Source organism: Cervus elaphus, chromosome 4 (assembly GCF_910594005.1).
Source record: "Cervus elaphus chromosome 4, mCerEla1.1, whole genome shotgun sequence".
NCBI lineage: Eukaryota > Metazoa > Chordata > Mammalia > Artiodactyla > Cervidae > Cervus > Cervus elaphus.
Window position 1 is genome coordinate 68,102,751 of NC_057818.1, and position 24,424 is coordinate 68,127,174.

Here is a 24,424-nt window from a genome sequence, read left to right on the forward strand (position 1 = left end):
TCAGTAGCTGCAACTTTCAGAGTCGCAGCATGTATGGAAGGGAGTATCTGAACACTTATATAATGGAAGGCATTTTAAGCTTATGATGTCGTCTCCTTGCTGGTAAGTGACTATCATTTTCCAGTGACTGCAGGCACACTTCTTTACGGGGCGGGGGGGGGGGGGGGGGCGCGGAGGGAGGCGGGGGCGGGGAATGAGATAATATCAGAAAAAATTTTGACATGCAAGTTTCAGAAAGTTATTTGTGTTGTTATTCAAAGACAGTAGCTGATACCGCCCTGGGGATACAGCAAGTGATGTTGAAGACATCAGAGAATTTTCAGTAGTGCTTTTATTCTTGAAAGCATTAATACCAGCTTGGAGAAAGAACTGACATGGACCTTAAAACTAGCTAAACTAGGACTTCCCTGATGGTACATTAATAAGAATCTGCCTGCCACAGCAGGGGACATGGATTCCACCCCTGGTCCGGGAAGATTTCTACTTGCCTCAGGGCAAGTAGGCTGGTGTGACACAACTATTGCGCCTCTGCTCTGCAACAAGAGAAGCTCCTGCTCGCTGAAACTACAGAAAGCCAGTGCACAGCAAGGAAGACCCAGTGCAACCAAAATAAATGAATTAAAAAAAAAATCTTAATTAACTTTATTTTTTAAAAAGTAGCCAAAACTAGTAAATGTGAACAAGAATTTGGAGTATCATGTTTATTCACGGTTCTAGTAAATTTTCATTAAGCAGAATACACAGTGTGAGGCACTGTTTTAAGTGCCTCGACAGATGAAAACCTGTTCTTTTTTCATACAGCTTACATTCTTCAATGAACACAGAAAGGAAACATGAAAGAAAAAGTGTGTACTTTTATAGTAAGTTTTAATGTGATACTAGAAAGTTCAAAGACTCATCTACATATCATCTAACTCAGATATGACTAAGACTTAATGTACGATTAACCCTGAGGCAAAATTGCTCTCCACATGTAAAACCAAGGGTTTCATGCTTCGAAAATGTAATACTGAAACAGGCAAAAGACAGACATTTCCATTACAAAAGGGGGAAGTGGGATATACAGGAGTGAGGAGTGAGCGTTGTTAGTGTGAACCATTGTTGTGGTTGTGGAAGAAGCGAACTTGGGAATCACTTTCTAAAACAAGACAGCCTGGTTTTTCTGACTGTGAGAGAAAGTAAGATGGGAGTCAGGTTTTGACACCAAGATTTTTGGTGTTGGGAGGTGGAAGTACAGGAGCTCCATCAACAATGTTGGGTGTTCTGTAGTGGTAATAATTCTCATTGGGGTATCAGCAGTTTCCTTTTGAGGGTATATTTCAGAAAACAAAAGAATGGGGTTATTTAGCAGGTAACCAGATACACAGGTCTGGAACTATGGGGAGGATCTCTAGATGGACACATCTACAAAACTTGGTGGACAGTGTGTGGACCAGGGTGAGGTTTATTAATATTAGTAGGAGGAATCCTGAACATGATGATAATGCCAATAGTCAATCAGAGACAGGTGAGTGGGTGCCACAAGTGCATCTCATCTATAGCTTGGGTACAAAAAACTAGGTATAAAATAAACTACGAGGATATACTGTACAACATGGGGAATATAGCCAATATTTTTCAATAACTATAAGTGTAGTATAATCTTTAAATTTATGACTCACTATACTGTACACCTGTAGCTTTTATAATAAAAATGTAAAAATTTTTTTAATAAACTAAGGTTTGCAAGTCATTACAAAACTAAGCCCCAATTTAAGGCCATAAAATATACTTTAGATTTTTGTAAATGAAAGTACAAACAGAGAGTTCCCTGGTGGCCTAGTGATTAGGATTCTGAGTTTTCACTGCTGCTTAAAAATACAAAATCATTCAAATGACAAAAATGACTTGTATAAAACAAACAAACAAAATTGTATTTTCAGTATCCATAAAACATTGGGCAATATTTTGTAACAGGCAATTTTTGTGAAAACTATCCAAATACTATACAATATGATAATTTGTGAAAAATTCATTTTGATTTCAAATTTTACCTATAACCAGACAGAATTAAGGTGGCCTGATAATTTAAAATGTTTCCAAAACACTCTGACTATAGAATACTTACACCATTATAATACTTATTACTTTATCACATACTTTCATCAGTCGCATTTCATTGAATTTTTAAAAAGTCTTATGTGGAACCTTTCCAGTACAATCAAATGAATATTCATTGAGATAAGAATGCTTTCTGTCTTTCTAAGCAGTTATCTGTGGTTTATATCATCTTAGATTAAAATTTTATTTTTAAATAAGTAAAACTTGCATTGACTTTCAGGGGAAAGAAAAAACTTACTCTAACAGAATTGGTAATTTCGCATTTCAGCATAATAAATGAAATTTGTTTAAAGAGGATCTGAAGAGAATTAATTTACCAGCTAGGGCAAATAGAGAGAAGCCATCTCTCAGTACAGTTGAAAAAGAATCAAAACGCTTCTGTGGTAATCCATCAATTTTTGAGTGCGCTCTCAATCTCCAGAGTCAATGGATTCAGGAAAAATAAGCTATAACCATAAGCACATATAGACTGCGTAAAATTTCACAGTATATTTACACAGCATTTATATTAATTTACATGGCACTCTATAAAATGCAACAAAATAAGGATATAACTAATACAATAAAAAAGAATAAATTAGTTAAGTACAATAAGAGAATTGAGAAAAGGAGAATTACAAAAATATTTTATATAACATTTTTAAAATAAATGGCACATCCATGTTCAAAATACAAAGCCTGGAATTTTGGTGTAAGTGCTCAGTGTTGCTATCTTTACTGATCCTCCCAGGGCCAAAGCTAACACCTCAATGTCAAAGTCAGCCAAATGAGGCTCAGGAAGCTTTAGCAAGTTTCCCAGATTACTTCCCACTGGCAAATCCACACTGAGACCTCACTAACCAGCAGCCCCCTCCTCGATGCAGACAAGTCCCTGCGAGCTGACCCAGATCAGGAATTGTGGGAAGCCCCATTTATTTCTGACATGCATGCACCCAGGGATAGAGGAGTCTGAGGATATCAGGGAGAACTAAAGTTTCCTGGCACCAGGATCTCACCTGTAGAAGGAGCTGCATGGGAATCGACAGCTCCCCTCTTCACATCTTTCAGTGGATCAGAGGCAGGGCAGCTCCTAATCTCCATTTTACATAAAAAGAAAAGGGCTTGGGGAAGAGTGTTTGCCTGTGGGTCCTTGAATTGATCAGGGATACAAAATTTAAACTCAGGTAGCCTGGATGAGGACTTGAGGAGTCTGACCACTGACCTCCATTCCCTTCCAACCAGGCTTTGGGACTCAAAGACCAGTCCATCCTGATGAAACCTTGTCCCCGTCTCTAATCCACCAATTTCTATGGTGATAGAACCAAGAAAAAGCACAAGCATTATAAAGAAAGGCTTTATTGTATTAAGTGACTAAACTCAAGAATGTGATAGAAAATATGTTAACAGTGCAGGTAAAATTTGAAAGCATATGTCTAAGCATCCACTGCACTGTGAACACTGAAAAAAAAAAACAAAAAACTTTTCAGATTAGAAAATTCTGCCAGTATTGAAAAGTTACTCCATAAAGCAAATCACTCACAATATTAAAAGATGAGTGAAATTCCAACATACATATTTGTGGTTTTGTTGTCCTATTTGTTAAAGGAAAACAGCCAAAGGCCAACAAAGAAAAAGATTTAAGCAGACATTTTAACAAAGATACATAGCTAGGAAATGGACATCTGAAAAACTGCTCATCATGAATCCTTACAGAAAATCAATTAAAACAAAAAGTGATATACCTCTAAAAAAGAAAAAAAGCTAAAATTAAAGCAATCGATAAACCAAGTATTCAGAATATGGGCGAGGTGGAATTCTCAATATATTGCTGGTAAGATGCAAAAGGCACAATCATTTTAGATCACAATGTTAGCTTCTTCAAACGTAAAACTGTTGTGGGACTTCCCTGGTGGTGCAGTATTTAAGAATCCTCCTCCCAATGCAGGGGTTGGGGTTAAAGCCCTGGTCAAGGAACTAAGATTCCACATGTGGCAGGGCAACTAAGCATTTGGCCGGCAATAAAAACCCACTGCAGCCAACAAGAGTAAAACAGCTGTGACTCATACACTGCATTCTAAGTTACTGACAAAAGATAAACACATATTCAAAGATCTAACACAATTTTTATACTAGCTTTATTTTCAGAAGTCAAATTCTAGAAACAAGTCAAATACTCAGAATGGATAAACTAACCATGGCATATTGAAAAATGTCATATTTTTGTCAGTCAAAAAACAAAAAGCACTATACATCACTGATGAATCTCAAAGTAATTATGATATATAAAAGAAAGGAAAATATGGTAAATAGCATATGATTCCAATAATATCAATTCAAGAAAATGCAAGGTATCTATTTTAAGGAAAGTAAATCAGTGGTTACTTGGAAAGGTGAGAAAGGCAAAAAGATTATAGAACAAATGAGGTGAATACACAATGACAGATATGGTCACTATCAGGACTATAGTGATAGTCTCAGAGGTTCACACCTATGTCAAAACTTGTCAAATTGTACTTTAAATGCACTGTTTAGCAAATGTAAATTATACTCTGTGTGTGTGTGTGTGTGTGTGTGTGTGTGTGTGTGTGTGTGTTAGTAGCTCAGTCATATCTAACCCTTTGTGACCCATACTGTACCCCATGGGGTTCCTCTGTCCATGGAATTTTCCAGGCAAGAATACTCCAGTGGGTTGCCATTTCCTTCTCCAGGGGATCTTCCCAACCCAGAGATCAAACCCTGGTCTCCTGTGTCTCTTGCATTATATGCAGGTTCTTTTTTTTTTTTTGCATGCAAATTCTTTACCCATTGAGCCATTGGGGAAGCCAGATATTATACATTAGTAAAGCTTTTAAAAAATAGCTCAATTTAAAGATCTCTATGCCCCAGTCTTTTTGACAGAGAAGTATGGCAACCATATACTCCATCATCTCTCTCTTTATGCCCTGGGTGGGGGGGGGGGGGGGCGAGGGTGGTAGTCAAACTTGCATCAGTGGCAACAAATATGGTGAGTAATAGAGAACATTTCCACTGAAAGTCAACAGGAATGCTGTCTCGGTCACAAGAGCCACAGCCAGGGACTAGACCCTCTTTTTATTTTCTTCCAGTCCATGTGGTAATGGCCTTGAGATGAACAATACAGAGAGACTATCACTTTTACATGGACAGTTGTGTATGCATGTTTAGAAGCAGCACATTACACTAGTTGACTGCAGTCCTCCTCTCCCTACAAATCAGTATTTCTGCACCAGTTATGGACCCAGTGGTATCACAACCAGTTACACTAATCAGGGAACATGTTTCTCTGAAGACCTGGGGAAGATTTCCCTCCACAGTGCTGAAACACCCTGGAATATCTCTGCTTAGAAAGGAAAAAAAAAATAATAATGCTATGCTCAGAAGCACTTGAGATTCTCACATCTGCCTGCTTCTCAGTGTCACCTGGGAGACTTCTAAAACAAAGTCTCCAGGTTTCAAGTGAAAACCAGAAATCCCTGCAATGTTTCCTAGAAATCTGAGGCTACAAGGCAGACCTGGTCATAACTGGCAAGCTATTGTCAACATACCGGCCCCCCTCAAACAGAAATTTTGAGACCCCTAAAAACTGTTCTCCCCTTTATGCTTACACAGCACAATCTGTGAACTACCTGCACAGTAAATACAACGTCCAAGATGAAAGAGGACTTAAGAGCTTAGACAGTCTCAATTATTGTATGAGCCAAAGCAACCTGCAGCAAGAATTCATCATTTGGAAGCTGGAAAACCTTATTACTAGTATCAAATGCAATCAACACATCCCTGCTGCTATTCTCTGCAAGCTGAACTTCTGATAGTTTCTGGGCTGACCCTGACCAGGTCCATTTCCAAGATAGTCAAGGAGGAGTGAAAGTTGGCACTGTAGGCCTCAAGTGACTCCTAACTTGGCTAAAACATGGGCGGAAACAGTAAGTCTCCCTGACTACACGGGGTGAACCTGCCAAGTGCTAGATGTGAAGTGGCTTTGGCCACAGAGATGGGAGTGACATATATGTGGGAAGAACCCTGGAAAGGTTAGAGCCTGCAACATAGCCACACATTTCCCACATAACTGAAAATCATGAGCAATCTTTCCTTCGTGCATACGCAGATGTCTGGGAGCTAATTCAGATAGATGAATCCTCAGTTCTCTTTGGTATCCTTACATTGAACAAGATAACTGCACATCCCCTAAACATCTAAGGCCTTTCTTTAGTGTGAACTCTCTGATGTTGAGAAAGGGTAGATTTTCGCATAAAAAATTTCCCACATTCTCTACACTCATAAGGCCTTTCCCCAGTGTGACCTCTCCGGTGTTGACTAAACTGGGAACTGTCTCTAAAGGATTTCCCACATTCACTGCACACGTAAGGCCTTTCTCCTGTGTGAACTCTCTGATGGTAACGGAGTTTGGAGCTAGAGATAAAAGATTTCCCACATTCACTGCACTCATAAGGCCTATCTCCTGCATGAACTCTCTGATGATAACGAAGGGTAGAACTGGAGGTAAAAGATTTCCCACATTTGCTGCATTCATAAGGCCTTTTGCCTGCATGAACTCTCTGATGATAAGAAAGGGTGGCACTACTAGTAAAAGATTTTCCACATTGACTGCACACGTAAGGTCTCTCTCCTGTGTGAACTCTCTGGTGTCGAATCAGTATAGAGCTATTCGTAAAGGACTTCCCACATTCGTTGCACTGATAAGGCTTTTCTCCCCTGTGAACTCTCTGATGATAACCAAGGCCAGAGATAGAGGTGAAAGATTTCCCACATGCACTACACTCATAAGACCGTTCTCTATTATGAATTTTCTGGTGTGTTGAGAGGGAAGATTTTTGGCTAAAAGATTTCCCACATTCACCACACTCATAAGGTCTTTCTCCAGTGTGAGCTCTCCGGTGTTTATTGAATTGCGATCTATCCTTAAAGGATTTCCCACATTCATTGCACTCATAAGGCCTTTCTCCAGTGTGCACTCTGTGATGATAACGGAGGCTGGCACTAAAAGTAAAAGATTTCCCACACTCACTGCACTCATAAGGTCTTTCTCCTGTGTGAACTCTCTGATGATAACGGAGGGTAGAACTAGAGGTAAAAGATTTCCCACATTCACTGCACTCATAAGGCCTTTTTCCTGCATGAACTCTCTGATGATAACATAGCGTGGAGCTGGAGGTAAAAGATTTCCCACATTCACTGCACACATAAGGCTTCTCTCCTGTATGAACTCTCTGGTGTTGAATAAGTGTCCATCTATTGTTAAAAGATTTCCCGCATTCACTACACTTGTAAGGCCTTTCTCCTGTGTGAACTCTCTGGTGTAAAAGCAGGTTATTCCTTCGGATAAAGGACTTCCCACATTCACTACACTCATAAGGCCTTTCTCCAGAATGAACCCTCTGATGATAATGGAGGTCAGACTTAGAGATAAAAGATTTCCCACATTCATTGCACTCATAAGGCCTTTCTCCTGTGTGAATTCTCTGATGATAACGGAGGGCAGAGCTAGTAGTAAAAGATCTCCCACATTCATCACACCTGTAAGGCCTTTCCCCAAGGTGACCTCGCTCATGATACTGTAGGGTGGAGCTACAGGAAAAAGATTTCCCACATTTATTGCACACATAAGGCTTTTCTCCTGTGTGAATTCTCCGGTGTCGAATGAGCGTCCACCTATTGTTAAAAGATTTCCCACATTCAGTGCACTCATATGGTCTTTCTCCAGTGTGGACTCTGTGATGATAACGAAGGCTAGAGCTAAAAGTAAAAGATTTCCCACATTCACTACATTCATAAGGCCTTTCTCCTGAATGAACTCTTACATGTATAATTAGGTTATTTTTTCGGGTAAAAGATTTCCCACATTCACTACACTCGTAAGGCCTTTCTCCAGTGTGAACTCTGTGATGATAACGGAGAGCAGTACGAGTGATAAAAGATTTCCCACATTCACTGCACTCATGAGGCCTTTCTCCAGAATGAACTCTCTGATGATAACGGAGGTCAGAGCTAGAGATAAAAGATTTCCCACAATCACTGCATATGTAAGGTCGTTCTCCAGTGTGGGATCTCTGATGATAACAGAGTGCAGACACTGAAGTAAAAGATTTCACACAGTCACTACATTTATAAGGCCGTTCTCCAGTTTGAACTCTCCTGTGTGGAATGAATACTGACCTATGGCTAAAAGATTTCGAACATTCACTGCATATATAACTCTTTTCTCCATTGCACCATGGGTGGGGAGAAATGAGGACAGATTTGTGACTTAAGGACTTCCCACATTTGCTGCACTTATATTGCCTTGCCCCAGTATGAATTCTTCGATGTTTATAGAGAATTGAACTTCGCTTAAAGGATTTCCCACATTCACCACACATATGAAGGTTTTTTCCAGCGTGCACTCTCTGGTGCACAACAAATGAGGATTTGTACCTGAATGCTTTCCCACATTCACTGCACACAAAACAAGGTATTCCAGTATGGACACTCTGATCCTGAACAAGTGTGTGTTTGGGGCTGAGGGCTTTCTTGCATTCTCCTGAGGTGTGATGACTTCTGCTCTGTAAAGTTGACTCACATTGGGTGCCTGTGTTTGGCTTCTCCACAGTATGAGTGGTCTGTTGCTGCAGGTGTCCCACAATGGTCGGGAAGTCCTTTTCAAACTCCCTGCAGGTGAATGGCTTCTGTAACACAAGGAATCTGCAGCTCTTGAAAAACTTGGCCTCATCCACACTACTTCTGAGGATTTTCTCTCCCATGTGCCACTCCTGGTGCTGCTGAAAATTTGCACTAAAACAAAACTGTTTCACACATGCTCCACACCTCAACAGTTTCTGGGTGTGTTGTGTTTCCTGGTGGTCAGCCAAGTGGAAAACTTTTTTCAAGACTGCACCACAAATCTCACAGGGATGCATCTTCTGGGAAGACAAAGCTGCCTTTGGAGTCCTAGCCTGTGACACTCCTAGAGAAGTGATCTGTTCAGAAGGTGCCTCTGCATTCTCTGTTCCACAGCAGCAACCTGAACAGAAAGAAATGCAGGTCAAGTACATATTGACTATAGAGAAGGGTCCAGCTCATCACTAATGTGTACCTATCTCATCCAGGTATGAGTCTATGAGATGCTTTTCAAGATACAGGAGTTGGAATTCAGCTGGAAGAATAGCCAACTGTTGTGTATTACTGAGTGTCAAGGTCACACAATAGTGGAGACCTCATCAGGAGGAAAAACAAAAACAGGGTAGGACACAAGAAGAGAGGCAGGGTCTATGACTTACTTCTCTTCCAGTGGCTTCCTGTAGGACTTTTCTGCTGACACTGGGTAGAAAAGGTTATCTAAGCTCATTAAAACCCCACAGCAACATATCAGCTGCTATTCAAAATCAATTCAGGGAAATGCGAACATATCATAGCACAATCAATGTTGGTGAGTACTACAGAAAAGGTAGTGAGAGAAATGGGAGAGATGTGGAGTCCAGAGAGGAGTGAAGACCAGAGATGTGGAGTCCAAATAATCAGTCCAGATTATCCCTGGGCTAAAGTCACAGTAGGAATAACAAGCAGTACAACTGACAAGTCAGTCAAGTGTTAACAGTGGAAAAGAAAAGATAGAAGTAGTATGGCCATGCACTGGAAATGGCACCTAAACCCTGGCTGAACAAAGACAGGTTCCTGCTATGATCTGAACACAGTCTGATGTCATACTCTTCTTAGCAGCCATTCACCAGGACCAGGCCCCCTCTGAGCCCACCTCACCATGACTGGAGTCATGTCAATCCTGGGACATCTATAAGCACTAGTTAAGCAACTACATAGGACATGCAGGATAAAAATCCTAACGGAAAAACAGGACAGATGAATAGCTTGTACCGTCACAAAGCAACTCAGCACATAACAGATGCAGAAAAAAGATCCAGGAGAGTGATGTCAGCAAAACAGCAGAGGACACGAGCCTTCGCCAACAACAAAAAAATACACAAAAGCAAACAAAAGTTGCCCTTGGAAGACTCAGGAATCCAATTAAGATACTGCAGCAACAAATTGAAATTGAAATTGAAAAAACAACACAAAACGATCACCAAAGATATTACCTTAACAGACTCGTGGAGATGGACAGGAAATAAGATGAAGGGTGGCAACTAAGTGCATCAGCCAAATGATGGCTGCTGTCACATTCCCAATGGCCTGCACTGCAAAGGATCCCAGTAGCTTTTACCTTAGAGAGCCTCAACAGGCCCTGCCACACTTGGAGACCCCACAGTTTGCAGAGCAGAGGAAGGCAAGTGTTTACAGGTGTGAACCCCAGCTGCCTGCTCTGCAGAGGGCACTGGAAGTTCTCACACTAAGGTAACTAATAGCCACCACCATGAGGCACCTGCAAGAGAATAATATTGTGAATCATCCCTGTCCCAAGTAGATATTGCTCTATTTCAGAGCCACAGCTGCCATCCCCATAAATCCTGCACACACCCTAAACCCTTGAGCCCCACCTGAACCACAGATGTTCATATTCTATAACCTGACTCCACATCTGTCACCTGAATGTCTGAATGTCTCAGGTGCCAGATTCATGGCCACTGTGGGTGTGCTAGTTCCTCAGACCCCAGAGACACTGTCTCTCTGTGTATACCCATACTCTGGTCAAGGCTCCACCACCGCTCATTGTGCCACTGCATCTCACAAAGCGAAGTCAACACTGAGACAGACTATTCAGTGTCTGGGACCCTAAAAGTGCTACTGCCTTCCATCTATTCACATCCTAGAGTTCAGATCTATATCTGCTCCACAGAATCCACACATCAGACACCAATGCCATCACCCTTATGAAGCATTCCGCCTCCAAGAGCCAAACTCTGCATTAAGACGGACCCCCAAGTCAAAACATTTCCCATGGGAGAAAGAAATCAGGAGAGCCCTAGCAGTCTTCTCTACTTCTGTGGACACCCACGGCTTTAGCTACTGAGGACCCTGCAGTCTGTGCTGACACTGACCTCAGGTGACAGAGCTGCAAACAAAGCCGCTGGGCTTTGTGGGTGCAGCAGCCACTGTCCATCAAGCTAGCACACTCACACCCACACAGAGGTGAGGATCTTGCCCACCAAACCCTTACGTAAAGCCTGAAAGAAATGACTGCTCCATGAAAGATACTAATCAACATAAGGCTTCAGGAAACACAAACACAATAATCGAGGAAACATGACACCCCTGAAGGAACGATAATCAGTTGCCGCAAAGAAATGGAGATCTACAAGCTGTCAAAAAAAATTTATAATAATTATTTATTTTTTTAACTTTTGAAAAATTTATATTTTAATTAAAGGATAACTGCTTTACAGAGTTTTGTTGTTTTCTGTCAACATGAATAAGCCATAGGTATACATATGTCCCTGGCTCTTGAACCTTCCCCCTCCCACCTCCCTCCCCATCCCACCCCTCTAGGTTGATACAGAGCCCCTGTTTGAGTTCCCCGAGACATACAGAAAATTCCCATTGGCTACCTATTTTACATATGGGAATGTAAGTTTCCATGTTACTTTCTCAATGCACCTTACCCTCTCCTCCCCTCTCCCCGTGTCCATAAGTCTGTACTCTATGTCTGTTTCTCCACTGCTGCCCTGAAAATAAATTCTTCAGTACCATCTTTCTAGATTCCATATATATATGTTAGTATACAATATTTATCTTTCTCTTTCTGACTTACCTCACTCTGTATAATAGGCTCTAGGTTCATTCACCTCAGAACTGACTCAAATGCATTCTTTTTTATGTCTGGGTAATAGTCCATTGTGTATATGTACCACAACTTCTTTATCCATTCATTTGTTGATGGACATCTAGATTGCTTCCATGTTCTAGCTATTATAAGTAGTGCTGCATGAACATTGGGGTACATGTGTCTTTTTCAATTTTAGTTTCCTCAGAGTATATGCCTAGGAGTGGGATTGCTGGGTCATATGGTGGTTTTATTCCTAGTTTTTTAAGAAATCTCCATACCATCTTCCATAGTGGCTGTATCAATTTACATTCCCAGTGCAAGAGGGTTTCCTTTTCTCCACACCCTCTCCAGCATTTATTGTTTGTAGACTTTTTGATGATGGCCATTCTGACTGGTGTGAGGTGATATCTCACTGTAGTTTTGATTTGCATTTCTCTGATAATGAGTGATGTTGAGCATCTTTTCATGTGTTTGTTAGCCATCTGAATGTCTTCTTTGGAGAAATGTCTGTTTAGGTCTTTTTCCTACTTTTTGATTGGGTTGTTTTTCTGGCATTGAATTGTATCAGCTGTCTACATATTTTAGAAATTAACCCTTTATCAGTTGTTTCATTTGCTATTATTTTCTCCCACTCTGAGGATTGTCTTTTCACCTTGTTTATAGTCTCCTTTCCTGTGCAAAAGCTTTTAAGTTTAATTAGGTCCCACTTGCTTACTTTTGTTTTTACTTCCATTATTCTAGGAGGTGGGTCATAGAGGATCTTGCTTTGATTTATGTCATTGAGTTTATGTTTTCCTCTAAGTTTTATATTTTCTGGTCTTACATTTAGGTCTTTAATCCATTTTGAGTTTATCTTTGTGTATGGTGTTAGGAAGTGTTCTACTTTCATTCTTTCATATGTAGCTGTCCAGTTTTCCCAGCACTACTTATTGAAGAGACTGTCTCTGCCCCATTGTATATTTGTGCCTCCTTTGTCAAAATTAAAGTACCCATAAGTGCATGGGTTTACTTCTGGGCTTTCTACCTTGTTCCATTGGTCTATATTTCTGTTTTTGTGCCTGTACCATACCATCTTGATGACTGCAGCTTTGTAGTATAATCTGACCAGGCCACAAGGCATGCAGGCTTTTAGTTCCCCAAGCAAGGATGGAACCTGTGCCCCTAGCACTGAAAGCCCAGAGTTGTAACTACTGGCCTGCCAGGGAAGTCTCTCACAATAATTTTTTAATTTTTTATTTTATATTGGAGTATAAACTATAGGTGATTAACAATGTTGTGACAGTTTCAGGTGGAGAGCAAAGGGACTCAATCATTCATATACATGTATCTATTCTTCCCTTAGCTCCCTCTCATTCAGGCTGCCACGTAACACTGAGAAAAGTTCCCTGTGCTCTACAATAGGTCCTTGTTGGTTATCCATTTTAAATATAGCATTGTATACAGGTAGATCGCAAACTCCGTAACTATCCCTTTGCCCTCATTTCCCCCACCCAGGAACCATAAGTTCATTCTCTAAGTCTCACAATAATTGTTTTAATGAAGCTCAGTAAGCTACCAGAAAACACAGACAGACAATTAAACAAAATAAAGAAAATGATATACAAGTAAAATAAGGCTTTAAACTGAGATTCAGAAAAATATGAAAAAAAGTCAAACAAATTACAGTGAAGAGTATGATGAATGAAATGTAGAGCACTAATAGCTAATTTGATCAATCAAAACAATGAATATGAAATGGAAAGTAGATCTTTGAGATTATCCAGTCAAAGGAGAAAAAAGATAAAATGACTAAAAAGAGTAAAGAAAAAAGTCTACATGAATTATGGGACACTGTGAAACAAAATAATATTTGCATAATGGTAGCCCTAGAAGGAAGAGAGCATGAGGAAGGGTCAGAAACTTTATTAAAAGAAATAATGAATGAAAACTTTCCAAATCTGGGAAAAGAAATGGACATTCAGGTACATGAGGCTTGCAAGTCCCCAAACAGATTCACTCCACAGAGGACTGGACGAAGACACAGTAATATAAAACTCAAAGTGATGACAAATTATTTTGAAAGTTGCAAGAAAACAGAAAGTCATCACTCAAGGGAACCCCCCTAAAGATACAAGTGGTTTTCTTAGCGAAAACACTGCATACAGTGACAGTGAGATATGTTCTAAATGCCAAGGGGGAAGGGATGGGGGCACTGCAAACCAAGAATATTTTACCAGCAATGCTATTCTTCAGTAATAAGGAAGACTTTCTTAGACAAATGAAAATTGAGGAAGTTCATCACCACTTGACCTAACCCTATAAGAAATGAGGAAGTCTAACAAAGTCTTCTTCAAGCTGAATAAAGATATGCTAACAATAATATGAAAACATATTAAAACATAAAACACACTGGTAAAAATAAGTATACAGTCAAATTCAGAACACTCTAATACTGTAAAACTGCCTTAATCACTCAACTCAATTATTAAAGATAGTAAGAGTATTAAAAGCAACTATACCAACAATAACTTGTTGATGGTTACACAATATACAATAGAAAATGATGTAAACGTGACATCAAAAACAAAATGTACGTGTTGGGGAAGTATAAGAGTGGACATTTTGTATGGGATTGAATTTACAGTCTTTATCAGCATAAAATAGAACGTTATAAGATGTTTTATATAAGCCTATGGTAACCACAAGTCAAAAACCAATAGACACAAAAGTCAGGAGAAAGGAATAAAAGTATCTTACCACAGGGTCTTCCCAGGTGGTTAATAATCTGCCTTGCAATGCAAGCGATGCACGTTTGATCCCTGGTCAAGGAACTAAGATCTTGTATGCCTCGGAGCAACTAAATCCATGCACCACAACTACAGAGCCCATGCACCGCAACTAGCTGTGCACCACAACAAAATATCCTGCCCAATACAACGAATATCCTGCATGCTGCAACTAAGACCCAACACAGCTAAATAAATAAATATATATTTTTAAAAGTACATTCCCACAGAAAATCATGAAGACAGCAAGAAAGGAAGAAAAAAATCTGCAAAATAGGGGGGCAATAATAAGGTGACAACAGTAGGTCCAATCAAATGATATAAAGTGGTTGAACAAAAAAAAAAACAAAAAACACAAGACTCAACGCTATGCTGCCTACAACAGAGTAACTTCAGCTTTAAGGACACACACAACCTGAAGGTGAAGAAATTGAAAGAGATACTCCACACAAATGGAAATCAGAAGAGAAGAGGGTAAGCTATACTTAACTGAGACAAAACAGACTTTAAATCAAAAAACGTCACAAGAGACAAAGGTCATTATATAATAATAAAGGAGTTAGTCATGAATGTAATAATTATAACCACAAACACACACATCATACCTTAAAAATTAAGCAAATATGACCAGATCTGAAGGCTGAAAAGACAGGAAGAGAAAATTGGAGTTGGGGGGAAGGGGCGGGAAGCTGCATGGCAGGCAGGATCCTAGTTCTCCAACAAGGGACCGAACTGTGCTCCCTGCAATGGAAGCATAGAATCTTAACCACTGGGCCACCAGGGAAGTATCAGCCACAGGATATTTACAGGGAACTGCAATATCCCCCCTTCAACATAGGTGGATATCCAAATAGAAAGTTATTTGAATTGAATACTCCAGTCCAAATGGATGTAACAGATGTGTATAGAACATTCCATCCTATTGTAGCAGAATACACTCTCTTCCGAAGTACATATAGAATATTCTCTAGGATAGATTATATATTACGTCAAACAAGTCTTAACAAATATCAGAAGACTGAAACCATATGAATTAACTTTTCCTAACACAATGGATAACACTAGAAACCGGCAATAGGAGGAAAGCTTCAAAATTCAGATACATGAACATTAAACAATATGCTCCTGGCCAATCAATCAGTAAAAGGAAAAATCAAAAGGAAAATGAAACATACCTTGAAAAAAACAAAAATATAAACAAAACATATGAAACGTGCAAAGGCAGTTTTAAGAGAAAAGTTTAGAGCAATAAATGCCACCATTAAGAAAAAAGAAAGATCTCAAATAAATAACCAAACTTTACACCTCCAGGAACTAGAAAAAGAAAACTAAGACTAAAGTTATCAAAACAAATGAAACGAAGATAGCAAAGGGGAATTCCTTACAGATGCAATGGTTAAGATTTCATGCTTCCAATGCAGGGTGTGCAGGTTCCTTTCCTGGAAGGGGAATTAAGGCTAAGGTTCCCACATGCTGCACAGCATGGCCAAAAAAAAAAAAAAAAAAAAATCAGAGCAGAAATAAATGAAATACAAACTATAAATATAATAAAAAGATTAACAACACTAAGAGCTCGTTTTGTAGGGGCTTCTCTAGTGGCTTAGTGGTAAAGAATTTACCTGTCAATGCAGGAGACATGGGTTCAATCTCTGATCCAGGTAGATCCCACATGCCATGCAACAGCTAAGCCCACATGCTACAACTACTAAAGACCTTGTGCCCTAGAGCCTGTGCTCCACAAGATAAGCCACCACAATGAGAAGCCCAAGCACCTCATTTAGGGTGTAGTCCTTACTCTCCACTACTAGAGAAAAGCCCTCGCTGCAACAAAGACCCAGCAGAGCCAAACATAAATAAATAAATAAAAAGATAAATCAAATTGACAAACCTTTGTCTAGACTTTATCTCATATAAATTAACAGAGAAATAAAACAGAACAAAAGAATCATAAAAGATTACCAGGAGCTGTTACACACCAACAGATTAGACAACCTAGAAGAAACAGATATATTCCTAGAAACATACAACCTATCAATTCTTAACCATAAATAGAAAAATTTAATAGACCAATACCAATAAGGAAATTGAATCAGTAATCTTCAACAACAAAAATAGGCCATTAGATCAGACAGATTTCATTGGTGAAATTTATATTTTAATATCTAAAGTACTCAATAATATAAGGTACTGTACAATTCAACAGGAAAAGAACAATCTGTTCAAAAAGTGAGCAAAGGAACTTCCCTGGTGGTCCAGTGGTTAAGAATCCGCCTACCAATTGCAGGAGATACAGGTTCAATCCTGTTGGGGTCCTTTAATGGACCGGAACTTGGTGGTATGGAGTCGACGATAAGAAAGAGAGAAAGAGAGAGAGAGACAAAAAAAGACCCGGGGACCTAAGCTCTGATGGAGCAAAGGTGCTTTAATGATTTTTCTATGAGTATATATAGGCTGTGGTACAAGAAACTTCTTTCGGGAATGATAGAGATCAGAAAACCAAACGTAAAGCAACCGTTACCAAGGGAACAAGGGGTAATGTTAGTCACAAGGTCAGGAGACAATCCATATCTCAAGAAAGGGGAACAAGACTAAGCAGTTTTGTCCTAAAGAGAATGTTTACTAAAGGAGACCCAAGCCTGCCTCACAGTCCCTGGGAGCAGCATGCTGTTCCGCTTGAAGAGGGACAAAGGACTCATGAGAGACAGCACGTAGGAATCCTCCTGTCAAACATTCCCTGACAATTCCCCCTTATTTATTTATAATATTTGTAAGGAGAGTTCTGACCATCAGAGTTTGTTCAGTTTTGACAATCTTTGCATGAAGCCAACGGTAGACAACAAATATAAATGTTAAGACAATCACCAAAATTATAGTTCTAGACCCAATGTTATGAGTAAGGCTTTGAAACCATCCATGTGGGTCTAGCCCAGATAACTGATCAGCTAATTGTTTAGCTAAAGTTCCCATACTAGTGGAAGAGGGCAGATTATTAGAAAAGGTTTCACATATTTCTTTTTTGTAATAACTGTACATTCAGAAAGGCATTATCATATATGTTTTGTAAATGAAACTTGATTTGTTTCCAGTTGTAGCCACTATTATAGAAATGAACAGGAGTAACATGAAATTGAGTAGAATTTCAATCACATTTTAGTATCATGTTTTTGTACATCTGTTCATTGATCTCCAACCCATTTGATGGCTGTTCTCAGTTCCTGTATTTCTTTTTGAATATCCTCATCTATTTGAGCCTGAGTAGCCCACATAGTATGAGCATCTTTAGTCCAATTTTGGATAAAATTATGTGTTTGAATTGAGGTTTGTAAAGTAACGCTAGTGATGGCAGCAATGGTGCAAATAGTTTTAATCCTATAATGCCAAAAATCAGCCATCTAATGAATCGTTTAGATCACTAGAGCAATTTAGTAAATAACTGGGAAGCAAGTCTAGCCTTGGGACCTTCTTCCCAGGGCCATTGGAGATTATTGGTAACCATAGATTATGTCGAGATGGAAGAATCAAACAGGAGTCATTTTTTAAGGAAATAGAGGAGTTAAGACAAGTATATAATTTACAATTTATGCAAGTTACAGAACGTAAAGTCTTATTGAATTGTAAATTTCTTATAGCTACAACAAAAGGAAGTGGAACATAGGCTTGTATAAAATATGATTGATTATAGTGAAAGAAATAATTGCTATAGCTATGATTGGTCCCTGTGAAATGTCTGGTCCAAGTCCCAAGTTCTTCAGTGTTTGCAGCAAGTTTTCAGATGTCCCACTGTTTAGGCCCAATCTGTTTATCAAGGATGATTCGAGGACGGGGTGAGGGCCATTCCATCGTCAAGCTAGCCAAGAAGTCCTCTGTCATAGTAATGTTTCATTGTAGTATTAGTAACCTTCCATGTTACTTTAGTAATATAATCATACATAGTATTGTTAATATCATCTGAGCAGTTCAATAACCACATACTATGGGGTCCCCAATTGACAATTGTATGATTAGCTATAAACGTTAATTTTCCTGATTTGGCCTGACATTTGTCTTAATGAACAGGAATATATTTAAAGTTCTTATTAGTAAACCCTTTGCATAGTGTTGTTTTTTCTTTAATTCTTTTCCTAAAGTTTTAGTATTATAAACATGATTCATGGACAAAGAAAAGGCAGTAAGTAATCCAAGAAGCATCAGAAAGTCCTCTTTTGGAGGCAGGGGAAGGCCTAAGTTTGTCAGCTAACGTTTATGCATAATTCTGTTGTGCCCATACACAAAGGTAGGATTTCATAACCTAGAAAGATATTAATTAGTTTTTCTTTTTCTTCAGGATGAGAGGGCCCCTCTAAGTTCCAAGGAGGGGGCATATGTGTTGACTCATTAGTGGATATGATTGGTCCTATATCTGTCCAATTTATAACCTACAATAAAAAGGGGGGGTTAGGTATATAAGCCCAGTAAGTGTGATCAATCAAGTCAGCCTGAGCGGGGGAAGCAAAAGCAAGCAAAGCAAGCATAGTGAAGAAAAATATTTTCAGGATTCTGAGGCATTCCCTGTTGAGAAATCAGATTTTCAGTTTGATTAGTAAGGGTTTTTATCTGTCTCCAAGTAGGGAGATCATAAGGTCGATGACGTCAAGTGCGGTGTTTTTTGGAAATTTTTAATGTCGCCATGGCTTGTATTGGAATTCTTTCTTCCTGGGTTTTTGCTGTTTCATCTCTAGTCTGAATGTTGGGGGCCCCCTTAGGTTGAATCTTTTGAAGAGGAAGTCATGTGAGCTCGTTGGATCCATCTGGAGAAATAGAAGCATACCCTTTCCCTGTAAGATTAGTTTCTTAGATTTCCATTGATTAGTTAACCCGTCTTGATATCAAATGGGCAAAGGAAAGGAGGTGTCCTTTAATGTTTCAAAACTTCTTTTTTTGTTTGTTTGTTTTTTGTTTTTTGCTTTTGTCAAAACATCTCTTTGTGGTAAGTTTAAAAAGTTTAAAACAAATAAGGCTATATTAACAATAGTTATAAAAAGAAAGGAAAGCGATAATGATGAAAACATTCTTAGGAAATATTTCAGTCCAAAAGAAAAAAATCATTCAGAAATCTGTTTGGGACTGGTATTTGGCTGTGGTTTGTGTTATTTGGGGCAAAGGATTAGGAGTAACCATTTAAATATTTTTTCCTAAGTGAAATTATTGAAAAGGTGATGCAGAACAACTTGACAAATGAAATGTTGCTCACATCCAAATATATTTGACCTTGTCCTTGAAAAAGAAATGCAGCTTAGCAACTGTTGAATCTCACTGTTCAGTGTGTTAAAGAGGATGACTACACTTCCAAGACAGACCTGAAAAGAAGGCGAACATTCCACATTTCTGATATTCTTAGGAACAAAGAATCCATTCAGGAAATGGTCTTTTTTTATGTTGTTTTCGTTTTAAGAATCTTACAGATTGGAAACAGAAATAAAGTCATATTAATAATAGTTATAGTCTTAAAGACTATATTACATTAGAATCTAGTAAAGTTTGTTCTGGATAAGGAAGATAAAAGTGTTCCTGTGTATTTCCTCTTATTTTTTATTTGCAGTTACAGTGTGTAATGTGTTTGTTTAATTATGTCTTGTGTTTGTGGATTATAAGGAATGTCTGTAATCTGTTTAATAGAGAATGAATGTAAAAATTGTTTGAACTGCTTAGAATATAGGCAGAGTCATTGTCTGTTTTTATAGAATTAGGTGTTCTCATTATCATGAAGTAAGTTGATAGGTAGGTTATAACATGTTGTGTAGTTTTACCTTAGAGAGGTATTGCCCCTGGAAAAGAAGAATTTGTATTGATCGAGAAATGTAAGAAGGAAGAGGAAGAAAGTTCAGGACAATGAGTTACATTTATTTGCCATAAAATTTTCTTTCATTTGTCATAAGCCTTTTTAAAATTCCAGCACTAAATATCTTTAAAAGTTAAAAGGCCAAAACAAAATATGATAGCACAATAAACAAATGCAATGTTTATTTCAAATAAACACATCATACTTTGTGGTTTTCATTGTGATCTACCTAAGTATTTTAATTGCATTTTCCAATATTTTTGCAGTCTGAATGTATCTGCTGACTAAAGTTAATTCTGTTAAATGTTGTTTTCCCAGAATTTTTCTTTTGTTTCTAATTTGGCTTAATTTGGAGAAAGAACATTTGCTGTAGCTAGAACGACAATGAAAAACTAGTTTAGTAAAGCCTATGTAAATACTATTTTATTTTATAATAAATGTTTCAACAATTAAAAAAAATATTTTTGTATTCATTTTATTTGTTATTTCTTATACCTTTTTATTAAAAGCATATATTTTTCTTTTCTATAGCAACTATGAAATGTATGTTAGTATTTTATAGACTGTTGAATATATTAATCAAATCATATTATATATATCCATTCCTATATAAATATATATTTATATTCATTAACAGCTCAAAATCTCTTCAGCTCTTCTGCAAGAAAAACCCCTTGTAAGAGTAAGCCAATGTTCAGCAATTAATGCTTCAAAATCCTACTTCATTTGGAAATGACCCAGCCATTCAACAAACTTCCACTATTTAGTTCAGTACAACTCCAGAAACCTAAGTCACTCCAATCCTAAGAGATTGTTTTAGATTATAGATAATAGATTATTCTATTAAAAATATAATTATTTCTAATGGAGCTTATCTAAAAGTTTTCATCTCATTTATATATTTGTATATATATATATATAGTTACCTTTATGTTGACAAACTTAGTTTACCTTAAACCAAGGCATAATAAAAGTATTATATAATGTTGATGACTTAAGACATGTCTTAATTAGATTAACAAATAATTATATTTAAATAAACATTATATTTAATATTGAATACTTTTCAGTTAATGTGAAGTTGAATTTAAATAGAGCTTATTAACTTTATATTATCCAAAAACAAAGACATATATTGAGACATAGGTAATTTTAGATACATAAGCATAGTTCTCCATTTGAAATTTAAAATATCTTTGTTTTATTTATTTATTTTGAGCTCCACCAATTTGTTAATGGCTGGAGTCCTAGATAGAGTGGGCTGTGTATCCCAAGGACATGATAAGAGTTAACTTAAGGTTTTTTCTTAGGCCTATTTTTGTTTCCCAGGCAGAACTGGAGCTCCAAAAAAATATTTTAACAAGTTAACCTTTTCTTAACTGCACATGCAAGAAGAACCGGTTTTGCAATTTCAAAAAAGATTTTATTTTAATCAGTTTTCTCCAGAGTCTAAAGAATATCATAGCCATTGTGTCAAAAATATCATTTCTCCTTTTGGTAGCTATAGTATATTATTAATGATATATGCATAAGGGAATTGCTGTCACATAGGAAGTAAAGCCTTGGCTACAAAATTTTGACAAATTCTAGGACAGTTATGGGGATGGCAATGGCACCCTATTTCAGTACTCTTGTCTGGAGAATCCCAGGGATGGGGGAGCCTGGTGGGCTGACATCTATGGGGTCGCATAGAGTAGGACATGGCTGAAGTGACTTAGCAGCAGCAGTAGCAGGACTTTTAAGCATACCTTGAGGTAACATAGTCTACTGAAATCTCTTATGAGGCCTGATATGATTAGGATAAGGGAGAGAGAAAGTGAATCTCTCCCGGTCTAAAGGGTGTAAAGGTATATTAAAAAAGCAATCTTGTGAATCAATAATAATAATGTGCCAATTTTGAGGAATAGTAATAGGTGATGGGAGCTCTGGTTGCAATGCACCCATAGGTTTCATAAAAGAATTAACTTTTCTAAACTCTGTTAAGAGACACCATTTGTTATATTTCTTTTTTATAACAAAAATAGGAGAGTTCCAAAAAGAGCAAGATTCCTCAATATGTTTCAATTTTAATTGTGTGTTTATAAGTTCTTTAGTAGCTTGTAATTTTCCTTTTGTAAGGGGCCACTGCTTTGTCCAAATAGACTCATAATTTTTCTGTTATTTTAATAATTGTTTTGTTTGTTAAATGAGCAGTGGCCCCCAGGAAAAATGTGGAATGTATTTCTGAGTTTGCCATTGCATAAGTAAGTCCCTTCCTATTAGATTAAGGGGTGCATCTATCACATAAGGTCTTAATGTTGTAGGTTGGCCTTTTAGTCTATCATATGGGTAGATTTGAATATTTTGATAAATTTCTTGTACTTTGGTTTAAGAAATTTCTGCAATTTGGCAAGAGACCTTTTGTATAGGTCAGGATTTGGGCCACAGTGTTTGGAAATAATAATAATATTAGATCCAGTGCCGAGGAGACCAGAAAATCTTTTACCATTAATTTTGATATTTATAGTTGGTCGGACATATTTAAATACCAATGATGTCCATAAGGATTGTTTTTGATCTGTATTGCCAAATCTGCCTGTCCGTACATTATTAGAGGAGTTAATAGAAATGTAAGGCAAAAGAAGTAACTGAGCAATTTTGTCCCCCCTTTTGAATTGCCAAAGAATCTGAGCTGACATCATAATTTGAATTTCTCTTTTATAATTTGAATCAATTATTCCAGGGTGAACAGTAATTCCTTTTAGACGCCAAATTAAATCAGCCAAGTAAAAGACTGAAGGTTTGTGGGGGCAGGGGTCCAAAAAGTCCAGTAGGTATTCTAGAAGGGACTGCTTAAGGGTGAAGGAAAAAATCATTTAGGGCTGGTATATTAATGGCAGCACTGCCGGACGTTGAGGGTTTGAGGGAAAAGATAGAATTTGCCTCTGGTTTTTGTTGTAGGGGACCTGAGAGGTCCCCTGTTTGGAGTTTCCTGGAATAGGTTTTCCTTCAATATCAAATTTAAACTTACTGTCTTTGGCCCAATACATTCCTCTATGGCAGCAAGGGCGAATTTTTGGAGGTTTTTTATTAGCCTTCTTAGAGCAGTCCCTTTTTAAATGGTTTTTATCTCCACATGTAAAGCATCCTTCATTTCCCTTTTTAAAAGGTAGTAGCCATTGTTTCAGCTAGTATTTGCATCTTTTAAGTTTCTGATCCTAGATTGTGACAAGCCTTCAAATAATCAATAATAGTCCTAGTCTCACAAATTGCAGCTATAGCTCTTTGACATTTCTGATTTGCATTCTCATAAGCAAGTAATTTCTCTAGCTGTTTTTTGGTTTCTGATTACAGTACGGGAAATAGCAGCTTCTAATCTAGCTTAAAAATTAGCATAACTTTTCATTAGGTTCCAACAAAGGAGAGTTCCAACAACAAGAGTTGCGACTGTTGGCAGAGGAGAAGCATTTGGAGCAGCTGGGGCAGGGCTAGTAAGAAAATTTTGAGATATTTTGTATTGTTTTAATTGGGCCTTTTGTAAAGTTTAATCATTTAATTTATATTTACGTAGTAAGTGTTCTGTCTGTTGCTGAATATTGGAAGGGCTATAATGTACCTTGAAATGGCAGAATTACAGCTTTAATAAGAGCCCATAGGGGCTAGAGATCAATTGGAATATTTTTTCCTTGTTTGGTTGCTCATTTAACATTTTCTTTGAACTGGAGTCAAATTTCTAAATCAAAACTGCATTTATCAGGAAACTAAGGATTATGTTCAACTACTGTTTGAAGGCAAGCCTCTATTCATTGGCATGAAACCAGAAGTCCCTGAAATTTAAACAAATGGTGAAGTAAAGTAGAAAAATAATGGGGCTGGCCAGCCGTTTGACCCATTCCTTAGTACTTACCGACCTCAATAGGTCCCTGAGTCATTCTGCCCGATATGCCACATACACCAGTGTCCCTGTTCCTTGGCGCCATTTGTTGGGGTCCTTTAATGGCCCGGAACTTGGTGGTACGGAGTCGACGATAAGAAAGTAAAAGAGAGAAAGAG

General features: G+C 38.0%; 1 protein-coding gene across 1 annotated transcript in view; it reads right to left on the reverse strand.

The window, feature by feature from the left end:
• Positions 1-4,815: 4,815 nt before the first annotated feature.
• Positions 4,816-24,424, reverse strand: part of LOC122692668 (zinc finger protein 418-like) — a 32,166-nt gene continuing 12,557 nt past the window's right edge. The window contains exon 3 of the mRNA XM_043900463.1: positions 4,816-9,115. Coding sequence (XP_043756398.1) covers positions 6,291-9,115 — 2,825 coding nt within the window. The 3' untranslated portion in view covers positions 4,816-6,290. The remainder of the gene's footprint in view (positions 9,116-24,424) is intronic.